Source organism: Meles meles, chromosome 2 (genome assembly GCF_922984935.1).
Source record: "Meles meles chromosome 2, mMelMel3.1 paternal haplotype, whole genome shotgun sequence".
Taxonomy (NCBI): domain Eukaryota; kingdom Metazoa; phylum Chordata; class Mammalia; order Carnivora; family Mustelidae; genus Meles; species Meles meles.
In genome coordinates this window covers 151,342,644-151,355,218 of record NC_060067.1, presented here as the reverse complement: position 1 = coordinate 151,355,218, position 12,575 = coordinate 151,342,644, and the positions used below count along the sequence as shown (strand labels likewise).

General features: G+C 52.0%; 1 protein-coding gene across 2 annotated transcripts in view; it reads right to left on the bottom strand.

The window, feature by feature from the left end:
- DPYSL2 (dihydropyrimidinase like 2) overlaps positions 1 to 12,575 on the bottom strand; it is a 127,660-nt gene that overhangs the window by 68,730 nt on the left and 46,355 nt on the right. Inside the window, exon 1 of one of the 2 annotated variants that reach the window (XM_045994861.1) lies at positions 1,099 to 1,469. The exons of the other annotated variant lie outside the window; for it this stretch is intronic. Within the exon in view, the coding sequence (XP_045850817.1) occupies positions 1,099 to 1,137 (39 nt within the window). The 5' untranslated portion in view covers positions 1,138 to 1,469. Of the gene's footprint in view, positions 1 to 1,098; positions 1,470 to 12,575 lie in introns of those variants that run through there. 2 annotated transcript variants of the gene reach the window in all.

Here is a 12,575-nt window from a genome sequence, read left to right as displayed (position 1 = left end):
AGGAATGTAGAGAACTAGGACTGGTGAAATTTTTTTCCAGGGAAAGATGGGAAGAGGGTGGGGGCAGGAGAGCGGTGAAAGCAAGAACCGGTGGTTCAGCGCTGAAGCATCGCAAATTCATCATTTAGATTTTTTTTTTTTTCTCGTGACTTACGAACTAACCACCCCAGGCCCCAGAACCGCGCCGACACCTCCGGCCGCTGCGATCATTGTCTGGCCGAGGCCAGGCCGGGCCATCTGCTCCGACGTCGCGCAGCGCCATTACCTCCGCGAGCCCGGCTCTGCGCTGTCCCCAACGCCCACCCTCCCAGCCCGCTCTGTATGCGCCAACACAGGCGCCTCCTTGGCTGCAGAAAGGGCAGAAAGACACAGGAGAGCGAGTTCAGAGCCCTGCCTCGGTTCCAGCCCCAAACGAGGGCGAGGAAGCCGAGAGGGACACCAAAACCCAACCCCTGATCAACAAAAAGCCCACGCCTGGCCCCCCACCCTCCCCTGCTCATCACCGCGTCCCTGTTTTTCCTTCCCGTTTCCACATCATCCCGGTACTCCCTGCCCTTTCCAGCATCCCTCCGCTGTCATTACGCCTCCGGGCTGAACCCCGCTCGTTTTTCTAAGAAGCCGGAGGAAGGCTCCAGAAAGCCTTTACGGTGGGGGCGGGAGGCACAGGGAGAATCCATTTCTCCATCTCCCCCATCCAGCTCCCGGAGTCCAGCCTCGCAGCACGCAGCCCGGAGAACAATATCCGAGCTTCAACCATGCATATGCAATCTGGCATCCATTTGCTTACACCCCGCAGGCCAGCACTGCAGCATCTCGCGCTGACAATAAAAGGATACAGCGGATCTGGCGCGCTACCTAAGACGTCCTTTAATGCACTTATACGCTCCTATTTTAATGCCTTACAAATCACGTAGCTTACAGTTCTCTATGATTGCGTCTCCCACCACTCCGATCACCTTCTTTAGCAACAGGAAAAAAAGAAAAGAAAAAAGAAAAGTTGTGTTCCTCTTCCTCCCCCTCCTTTTAAAAAATTCCTTAGATGTTCTTTACCACAAAAGGTTGCTGGCCGACGGCAGATTTCCCAAGTACCAAACTCACCGTGATGCGTGGAATATTTTTCTTCCCCTGATAAGACATCTCTCTCCTGAGAAAAAAATAATTTCAAGAGGATAGCTGTAAAGCAAAAACTGCCAGAAAAGAGATGGGTTTTTTTTTGTTTGGTTGGTTGGTTTTTTGTTTTTTGTTTTTTTTTTTTGCAGGATTGTAAAAGATGCAACTGCTTAGCTGGTCTTGCTGATAGCAGATTTCAGGAACGTAAAGGATAAATGCAATCCTCTCTCTTTCTTCCTCTGTTCCAACACAGCCCCAGCTAGGGCGGAAAAAAAAGAAAGAGAGAGAGAGAGAACAGGAGGGAAAGGGGTGGAAATAAACTACAGCAATAAAAGCCTCGGTTCAAGTCGGCCACCGCGGCGCATGCGCCGCCAGCCACTCCCTTTCCTCTCAGGCAAAAGCCATCCGCTTCGAGAGAGACGAGCCCTGATTGGCCTCAATCGTGGGATATGCAAACGAGCGCAGGCGGGGAGGGGAGCGGCGCGAGAGCGCGAAATGCTGCAGTGTGCCGCCGAGGGCGGCGGTCGATGCGTGCGCCCGAGCGGGGAGCGCGCCTTTCGCGCCCTTTCTTTAGGCCGGAGCGCTGGCGACTGTGGCTGGCAGCCGCCCCAAATGCAGCATCGGCAGCTCAAGGACAATGGAGGGATGGTCATTACGGGCCGGGGGAGCCAAGCCCGGCGACGGCGGGCTTCGCCGAAGCCCGTGCGGCACGCACCCGCTCGCGCGCGCCCCGCTGGATGCCCGCCCGCGCGCCAATCCGCGGAGGCCGCCGCTGCAGCCCCGCGTGGGGTGACTGCGCCGAGCCAATGGCTTTGCTGGCGGCGAGCGCGCGACTGCACCGCCGGCCGGCGCCGCGCAGCCCGGGAGGGGCGCCCAGGCCGTCCTCCCGCCGCCCTCTCCCTTCGCGAAGGCTCGCTCGGCCTCCGCCCAGGAGTCGATGGGGAATTCAGAGGGCAGCGAGCGGAGGGAAGAGGAGCCGGGCGGAGAGCTGCGCGGCGCCAGCCACGCCCGTACGCCGCCCAGCTCCCGAGAGAGGGGCGGCTGGACGCGGGCCTGCGAGCCGGGCGGCGCGGGGATGTGGGGCGCGCGGCCGGGCTGCCTGGGGCTCCGGGGACAAGCTGCGGGAGGACAGCTATCCTGAGGGAAGGCGCCTGGCAGGCTGCAGGCTGCGGTGGTTTAAGCCCTTCGTACTGCTTGCAGGGGAGGGAGGCCGCAGGAAGGAGGTGGTCGGCTGCTGGAGCTGGGAGACAGATGGGCCCTGAAAGCCCTTTGGTGCCCGCGGGCCGCCCGTTGAGGCCCAGTGTAGGGCCCTGCTCTCTTGAGCATTCACGCCTGCCCAGACGGGGTGCTCAGGTGGTGCCTGCAGATCTGTCCAGGAGAAACTTGGCAGTACGGTGCCGTGGACAGGGCCTCCACTTCACAATGGGACAGAAAGAGGAGATGAGCTGTGGGGAAGCAGAAGGAATGAAAGAAGGGGAAACTGAGTCATGAAGAAAACCCCCGAAATCAGAGTTAAAACCACAGACCGCTCTTCACTTCCCAGTCAGAGGCACTAGTTAACGATTCAGAACGCGTTCCAGGCCTCCCTTCTTGGCGCTACCAGCTGAACAGGCCTGGAACCCCTCGGCTCTGCTGGTCCAAATCGTGTAGTGGCACTCTAACTGCAGAATCCTTGTAGGAGAAATAAGCCCGTCCACTTGATCCCGAGCAATCTACCAGGGGTCTCTGGAGGTTGCCCAGGCAAGTACAATGACTACAACATCCGGGTAGGCCCATGGCCTTGGGGTTCTCTGCCTGAGATCAAATGATAGATAGAACCTTTCCATAATCTAAGCCATCAGGCACGCATGGGAGGGAAAAATAGAATCTATTTAATTGGCTCATACCTGCTCAGCAAAGATTAGCCAGATAAATATAAAATAATCCTGGGGCCACTGTGGGCCCACGTTCCAGTGTCTTTATGCATCTGGCCACCTGTCTGTCCAGAAGATGTAAGATTATACTCTTTCACTCCTATTCTGGTAAATCCTGAAGTCCCAGAAAAGAGCCACAGCAAGCTTCATAGCTGGCTAATTCATTCAAGTTCCAATGAGCTGTGCATCTTGAAAACAAAGTAGAACCCTCCTCCCCAACTATGCGATGTGCTAAGAGCAACGTGACTTGATGTCAGCAGGTATTGGTGTCAAGCTGTAAGGATTGAAGTCACAAGTCTGAGAAAGCTAAAACGTGCCCTCCTACCAGTGAAAGCCAACTGTAGGTTCCAGAAGGGCCAGGGGCAAGTGTTCAATTAAATCATGAGTAAAATACCACTAGGAAAGCAAGCACATAATGAGATTCAAATTAATTTAAAACAGAATGACTTCTAATTAAATTGTTTAAGATTCTTGTTAAATTTTCCTGCTCCTGAACTGTTTGATCTTAACAGATTTAACTGTATCTTGTTACCTACTAACTTGCCAATGAATACTTTGCTTTGTAATAAAAGCTTTAAAAAAAAAAAAAAAGGTTATTTATTTGAGCAAGGGAGAGCAGGGGGAGGGGGAGGGAGAGAAAGAATCCCAACCAGACTCCCTGCCAAACAGAAGGCCCACAAAAGGATCTGTCCTACAACTCCCAGACCATGACCTGAGCTGAAACCAAGAGCCAGAAGCTCAACCGACTGAGCCACCCAGATGCCACTGTAATAAAAGCTTTTATGTCAGTCTTCTTTGTATCAACCTTATTTCTATAGCCATCCATATGAGGTTCTTAGTCCATGACAACTGACATTTCCGCTCATACACACCCAAAGATTTAAGGTTTAAATTGATTTGTCTGTTCTGACTAGAGCTTAAGAGTATTTGGCACAAAGAGGATACCAAATAGTATTAATTGGCCAGGGAACTGTCTGCAATCTGCATTTCCTACCATACTTACTGCTCAATGCAATGCAGAAAAGTAAAGGGGGTGGGGAAGAATTTTCCACCCACTCTGCACTGATAGACTTGTTAATATACACTGTTTTTTCACACTGTCTTTAGACAAACACTCCATGAAAATTCCTGTATAGTTACAAACCTTATCCCTGAACCAAATATTTTAGTCTATTCTCGGGCATAATTTTTCCAAACTTCTAAAAAATTAAATGCATATCAGGGCACCTGGGTGGCTCAGTGGGTTAAGCATTGGCCTTCAGCTCAGATCATGATCCCAGGGTCCTGGGATCAAGCTCTGCATCAGGCTCCCTGCTCAGCAGGAGTTTGTCTCTCCCTCTAACCTTTCCCCATGCTCGTGATCTCTCGCTCTCTCAAATAAATAAATAAAATCTTATAAATTAAGTGCACATCAAATATGAAAAGAGAGCATTGTACCCAGGTTCTGCATCAGTCTCTGACCACGGCCTCCTCTGCAACCTCGCCTCTCGTGCCTTGACACCCGTGCCTCCATCCCCATGTCAGGTGATGCATACAGACAGAGACCAGCACACATGCTGTGCCTCGAGGCTGTGTGCCTTTGCAAATCCGTGCCCTGGCCTATGTGGTTCCCTTCACCTCCCTCCCTTGTCCCTCAACCCTTCCTCTAAAAGTGAGCTGAAAGCTCACCTCCTCAGTGCCCTCTACCTCCCTGCTCCCTCCTAAAGCGTTAAGCACAACCTCCTCTCTCCACTGCTACCGGAACATGCTACCGGAACATGCATCCTTCTGTATTACAATTATTTGTCCTCTTCTTCTGTCAGAGCAGGACTCCTGAAAGCCAAGAGCCTGGCATTTCTTCTTCTGGTGACCAGTACCCTCCCTGACCTGTGGCAAGGGCCCTCAGTGTTTAGTATATAACTAAATGCTGTCTTTGCTATTCCCAGAGAATTGCCATGTTTCTTCCCTGTCACCGCCATGGTGAGTCTTCATGTCAGAAAAATCCCCAGCTCAGCCTTTCCCTTAGCACTGTCACCTTGCTGGGTCGTCCTTCTCTCCTCCGAGTCCCAGAAACTTCGAGAGAGCCTCGCTATAATGCAGCTCATCATTCCTTGTGTGGCCATAGCTGCCTGAATTTTCAGTTAAGCAGCCCCTAAACAAAGCTGCCATGTACCACCACTCCTGATAAAATCCAGGGGGAGGGCATCCCGTTCAGAACTCTAGAATCCTACAAGGAGCCTCGAGTCGTTTTTCCCGAGCACTAGTTCTTAGACGGTTCATCTCCGCCCTTCCATTACTCTTTCTACGTGCCTGCGGGGAACCCTTTATCATGTCTCCAACCTACACCATGCCATCCTCACCTCTGGCATGACGAGGCGAGCAGGACTTTCCATTGAAAGCTGGCACTCACAAAGACTAGAACTCTTTCAAAACGCTTCCTCATGCCTCACCCTTTACAGGGCCTGAGGGTGGAGGGGGGTGAGAGGAGGGCTCTTGAGGGATGACATCCAGTCAGGATTTTTAAGATGTCCGAGTTGTACAGACAGCCGGGAACTGGGGGTGAGGAGACGAAGGACCGGGGACACCGCAGGGTGACTGGGCTGTTTCCGGTTCCTCAGCTGCCGGCGCAGTCTGCCATCCAGCCTCAGACCGGGCCCACCACTGTTCTTGGTTTCAGCTTCCCCCTTCGGGCCACTGCAGTAGCTGGTTCTGCTTCAACGGCCCCCGCTGGGCCTCCCTCTGTGGAAGGGCAACATTCAGGATGTCCCAGAGTGGGGAAACCCCAAAACAGACATTTTGACCAGAAGAACAGAGCCTAGATGTGGCAAAGAAGAGAAGTACCCCAGGCCTCCTCACCGCTGCAGGACTGCTGCTGAGGGCTGTGGCCTCAAATGCACCCTGCAGAGGAGGTTGAAATTAATGCAGTGGTAAAGAGAAGGCACCAGAATTCTTCCTTGCCAAAAACTAAGGGCACTGACTAGGACACTTGAGCTGGAAGTGACACCGTCTCTGCAGATGGAATCTGGCCATAACAGTCGTTTTCTCTGGGTGCAGAACCCTCAAGGGGCAGTCCGCAGAGGGACAGGCACGGGCTGCCCGGTCCAAGCCTTTCCAGTGGGTGCGTCCGTAACCCAGCGTCGCGGAGTGCTGACCCACGAGGGTGGAAGTGACTGGCCCTCTGAGTCAGATGCCACTTTTGAGAACACTGGAAGGAGTAGTGGCCTGCCCAGCAGGAGCTCTGAGAGCATCCCCACCCAGTCCTTACTGGGTGAAGACAAGAGGCTCATCTGCCCCAGTCCTGCTGGACACTGGGACACAGAGGAAAGCATGCACTTCAGAATCTCGTAGCCTTTGGCTTTCTCCTTTTACCACTCCTTCGTAACCTACCTTGTACATCATCCTCTGTATGACTACAGATTTTCCATAAGGTTTTTTCTGCGGGAGGCTGGAGACACACAGCCCCTTGCTTTGGCCGTTGTGCCTCAGGCTCGCCCTCTGGTGGTCAATGAGGAGAGTGCGTTCTGGGTCCCCTCTGTCCTCAACTCAGAACTAGGAAAGGGCCCAGTCCCAGGGTTTTGGGGGCTGATTTTGCCTCTGCATTGGAATTGCCTGGGACCGGGTCAGACCTCCTGATTAGAGTCTCCAGAGATAAGGCCCAGGGATGTTTTTTAACGGGTTTACCTCCAGCCAGTACCCAACCACACCCTGCTTTTTAACGGAAGAGGAAGCTGGGAGAACATGGACTAGCACTCAGGTCTGAGGCCCACCCAGGACTTCTCCGCTCCCCAAAGTAGAGCCATGGCCCTGCTCTGTACCCCATGGAAACATCTTATGAAAGAGTGGTAAATATTCCCGCTATCTCCCCCAATTGATTGCCTTTTAGTGAAACACCCATGTGGTCCGCAGGAGGCAACTAGCATTACTGAGCACCTGCTGTAGTCTACGAAAGCAGAGTGCTTTAAATACGCCTTATTTAACCCTCCCCAAAAACCTTACTAGGGAAGTATTCACGTTCCTGTCGTATAGCTAGGAGAATAAAATGCAAAGAAACCTCTCATTCAAGGCCCAGCGCGGGATTCGAATCCAGATCCAAGTGACCCCATAGCCTGAGGCACTAGTTCTTTAAATGATAAAGTACTTCCATAGCAGAAAATGAATGAGGTGAGTATGGGTGGCCTGCTGTCTCTTTCTTTACCCCTTTCCCAGTCCCCCAGCTGCCACCACGGGAGGCTCCAAGGACTTGCCGCATTCCTTTGGCCCTGCCCCTTGTCTGAAAATTCCCTCTCTCTCTTCATCACCAGAAGGGCTTCACTTTCGGTCAGTGGCCAGCTCTCCTCTCATTGGGAACATAATAGATGATCACCAACATGTAAATGAGCAATGGACCCTTACCTAGCTACCCCGGGGCTAAAAGGGCAAGCCCTCATTGAGAGGGCTTGCCTAAAGAAAATGCAAACTATCAAGACTGCCTTCTTTCCTGCCTCATCCTGCCCTCCCCACCTCCGCAGCACCCCGGTTTCCTGCTGCTGCAACTGTCCTCTCTTCCCTTCCCTGCAGGGATGGTCCTTCTCACCCCTCCATGCCCTCTTCCGGGACACGGGCCCTGACTCCCTATCTAAAGTCACCCCACGTGTTGGCTACCTTCCCTATCTCGGCAGGCCCTCAACAGTGGGGACCCCAGTGGGAAGAGTTTCGTGTGTTTGTTTCCATCTGTGTTGTTTAGTCTCTACTTCACAAAAACTGCAGCCTCCCTAAGCCACCTTGTTCTCCACCCCACCCAGCAAAGAGCTCACAGCTCAATAAACAGGAGTTCCCACAGCAGCCCAAGAGCAGAGCCTCTCTGAGGACCTGGCGCAGATCGCCTCCCACCACCCTGCCCCAGCTTGCCAGCCCTCCAGCCTAGGTAACCCAGGCATCCCCTTCCACCTCTGCCTCCCTGACTTGTACCTCTCCCCCTCCAATCCCGGCCAGTCCTCATTCATTCCTTTGTTTAAAACGCCAGATGGCAAGAATTCACCTCACTGTATTGGGACACCTAGCCTCGTGGCTCCTTGTGGCAGATTTCTCTCCCACTGGGACCTGGCCTTTGGTGCACTGGGCCTTGACCTTCACCAGGCATAACTCCAGCCGCAGGTCCGCCTGTGGCACCTGCAGGTGGGCTCCCTTTTCCAAGCCCAGGCTTCGGGCTCGGGCTCCAACACTCTTAGGAAGTAAAGCAGTTGCTCATCCATTTGGGCCGTCCTTGGTTCAGAAGCTGTGTCAGTTCCATAGAGGACAGAGAACACATGTCAGCTGCATGTCCAGAGAGTCTAAATAACGTGTCAGGAGCTTCGGTCTCTTCGAAGAATCCAGCTGTGTTCAAAAACTGAGAACTACCCACTTACTCAAAAACCTTCTGTGCCTCTAGCCCAATTCGTTCAAACAAGGGTCCCTGGAGACCTCGTTGGGGGCGATTTATTAGCTTAGTCTGTGAATTTTTGGAAGTAGTCCATCTGGGTACTGTAAAGAATTGCTGAATTTTCCCTTCATCAGATTGGGCTTCCTCACTCCCCTCTCGCCTGCGTACCCGCGTTCTAACTTTGAGTTAGAGTTTATTACGCAGTGTACCAGCCCAAGAGGACTGAAGGGTAATCGGGAGGTGAGCTCACAAGCTCACACACAGCCCCTCCGAGGGCTGCAAGGCCTTGGGCAGGGCGAGGCCATGGGGTGAGGATACACGGTGTTTCCCCGGCCTCAGAGAAGCTGTGCTCTGCCATGGGCCTGGGCCCCTACAGTGTCACCCACAAGATCACCCACCAAAGACTGAGCACCCTCCCAGTTCTGAGCATGCCCAGCCTCCCTGGAGAAGCAGAACGGGACCCGATGGGACATAAGCAGATAGGTAGGTGACTGTAAACTACGCCAGCTGGAGTAGATTCTCCATCACATATATGGGCCTTTAAACCAGATTCCACACGTATGGGCCACACCGACTTCAGGTGGGCATGCCGTCTAACCACGGGAGGAAGCCGAGTGCCTCAGGAGTTCCCCTCTCTTCCTCAGGGATTGAGGAATGATGTTAAATTAGTAAAACGGCCGCTTTAAGGTGATTGGCTGAGACAGGAAGAAAGTGACCCTGGGGGCCTGAGAAACTAAGGGCTACTACCTCATTGGCGGTGTCACCATCTTTCCTGTGCTGAATTAAGGGCGCTGCTGCTTCTGGATCTCATGCGGTCCTGAATAAGTACTTTCCCCAAAGTGCAAATCTGACCATGTTACTCTTCCATTTAAAATGCTTCCACGGCTCCACAATACGTGTGTGACAAAATCCAAGGTCCGTAGCACTGTGTCCAGACTTTTTGCATAGTGTGGCTTCCACCTACTTCTTGTGCTTTCTTGTGTGCTGTCGGCATCCCTGTTCCACATCCCATGCTCCAGCCACGTCAAGCTCTTCACCTTCCCTGGAGGTGTCAGGCTGTTTGTAGCATGTGTCTGTACTCATATGTCCACGTCTCCCATCACTGCGTCCCCTCTCTGACCCCTCACACCATCACCTCCTCTATGCAGCACTCCTGAGACCCCAGCTAGAGCTGACCACTCCTGTTGTGCACCACTGGACCCTATAAAGACTCCTTAGCCGAGTGCCTGAAGCAGTTTCCTGTGTTATTTCTTTTTTTTTTTTTTTTAAAGATTCATTTATTTGACAGATAGAGACCACAAGCAGGCAGAGAGGCAGGCAGAGAGAGAGAGAGAGAGAGAGAGAGAGAGGAGGAAGCAGGCTCCCCGCCAAGCAGAGAGCCCGATGCGGGGCTCGATCCCAGGACCCTGAGATCATGACCTAAGCTGAAGGCAGAGGCTTTAACCCGCTGAGCTACCCAGGTGCCCCCTGTGTTATTTCTTTATACACTGTCTCCTCTTAGACAAGAAGCATCTGGATGGCAGATGACAGTACTTTCTTTTGCAGCATGCACCATAAGGCCTTGTAGACACATACACACATTCTGAAGGAATGGATGGATGGGCAGATGGGCAGATGGATGATGGATGGATGACTCGATGGACGGATGGATGGTTGGATGATGGATGGATGGGTGGGTGAGCAGATGGACGGATGGATGGATGGATGGATGGATGATGGATGCATGAGTGAGCAGATGGATGGATGGGTGGATGAAGGATGGATGGGTGGGTAGATGGATGGAAGGAAGGAGGGATAAAGGATAAACATATGAATAAATGAATACGCTCCTTCAACAAAAGTCCCAGTTATAAAACATGGTTACCCTGACACTTGAGTCTAAAATGATCTTCCAAGGCACAAAGTTTACCACCAGGCTCTGTCTTAGCCCCTATCCATTTAGTCCAAGTTTCCAGGAGCACCAGTGGACACTCAGGACAGCCATTCTTTCTTGCCAGAGAAGACTGCAGAACTTCCCCTTGGGCCCATGTACCTCTAACTTGCTGTCAGTGCTACTGTGTACTTAGAGATGGATGAGGCCCTCTCTGGGAGAGACCCGCAATGTTGCAGAAACTTCTAGGATCTTCAGACATATCCATAGACACTTCTCCTTGATGGGAATGAGATCGGAGACCTTAAACAAAGGGTCATCTTTACAATACTGGCATCTTCCAGTAAGACAAATGTCCCTGCTCGGTATGGGGAACGTTCAGACAGGCAAAGGCAGGGTGACCAAGTTTAACCTGTGGAAAATTTGTTTGTTCTTTCTTTCAAAATTTTATTTATTTATTTATTTATTTATTTATTTGAGAGAGAGAGAGAGAGAGAGACAGCATAAGAGGGGGGAAGGTCAGAGGGAGAAACAGACTCCCCATTTAGCTGGGAGCCCGACACGACTCCGGGTTCATGACCTGAGCCGAAGGCAGTCACTTAACCAACTGAGCCACCCAGGCAGCCCTGGAATGTTTTTTCAATCCAACATTGAGACAAAAGCTCCTTATTCTTCATTCTTCCCCTCCCACTATTTTTCCTCACCCCCCCCCTTTTTTTTAAATTTTTGGCTTTAACAAGTCATTTGGCCATTTTTGCCTAGAAAGTGCCAGAAGTATCCATCATCTGGTGGACCACCAAGGTTATCATCAGAGCTGCAGGGGTCTGAATGCTAAACTTGTGACCGCTGGAGAGCCTGAGGTTTGAGCCCTTCCTTTTCAGCCCTCTTTAGGGTCAAAGCCAGAGCTAAGGAACAGCCTGAGCCCCACACCTATCCTTTCCAGAGTCATCCCCTGCTGCCCGATGGTGGAGAAGAAGTGGGAAAGAATACTTCAAGGCTATTGTAATTTTGACTGCAAGGATGCAGCAAAACGTAAGCTGGCAGCATCGTAAGCAGGACACACAACCATTCCTGGCTTAAGCCAGCCCCTCAGCCCACGGATAGCCACAGCCAGTTGGCCAAAATGCAGCTTGCTCGCATCACTATTTCAGCCCACTGAGGTTAATGCTCAGCAGCAGTTCTTACTAGGAAAATCTGGAAATTTCCCCCATTTTCTTGTGAAAGTTAATTTGGTGCTCAGGATGACAGCAATGACCATGGTCTAACCCATCCTCCGCATCATCTTCCTAGGACAGCTTTTGCGTCATCTTAAAAGCACCCTCTAGGCATCAGTTTTCTCTGTGTGGTTATTATTCTTTTGCCTCAAATGTCCTGCAGGAAACAAGAGGACAAAAAAGACCTTTGGTCAAATGTGGAAAGCTTCTTTTCTATTCCTTGTCTCTTCATTTTTTTCTCCTTTCCCTTCCCTGTCAGGTGTATGTTTGCCTCGAAGGCATTGTAAACGTCCATACCTGCCCCCAATCCTGTGAATGCCCCATCATGTTTTTGACCACATTCCTCCGTTTCCAGACAAGTCCAAATGGGATACGAGGGTTGCAAGCTGTCACAGTCAGGGTTGGATATTAGGCATTTTTCTCTGAGAGGGGACTCAGGATTTTGCAGTTCACTGGGCTCTTGTTCTACCCTCTCCAATTACCATTGCCCTCCTTCTCCTGCAGGGACCCTTTGAAGGGGGGCTCCTGGAAGTTGGAGTTGGGGCCCAGCCCCTCTTAGGTGCATCAACCTCTATGGACTGGGTCCTGCTAGTCTCCCTCTTGAGGATGGACATCCAGCCCTGGCCCCCAGCCTGGTGGATTCCAGGAACAGAAATCTGATATGCATAGAGGACCTCCCAAGAAATGGTGGCCCTCCCACAGAATGGCAGGTCTCCCGCAGAAAGGCTGTGGCCTACCTACCAGCTAGTGCTTCTCAGAGTGACCTACTCTTGGACCCCATCCCAGGTTTCTACTTAACCGATGTACCACTGGCCTTTGCACCTTGGAGATTCCCCTTACCCCCCACCAACCACTGCCCCTGCTACCCATTTTGCCTGAAATGGGGTGCAAGAAAGCTGAATTGCTAGATGGACTGTACTTGCCTGACTAAAGCATCAGTCTCAATCTCTGCCCAACAGTCGCCTTCCTCGCATATCCATTTCAACAGAGAAGGACCAAGGACATACAGATCACGGCCCCTTCCGACTGGAGAAACCAAGTGTTCTGCCTCTAAGGTGTTAGGATGTCACACCTTCTCCTCACCCAGGGTG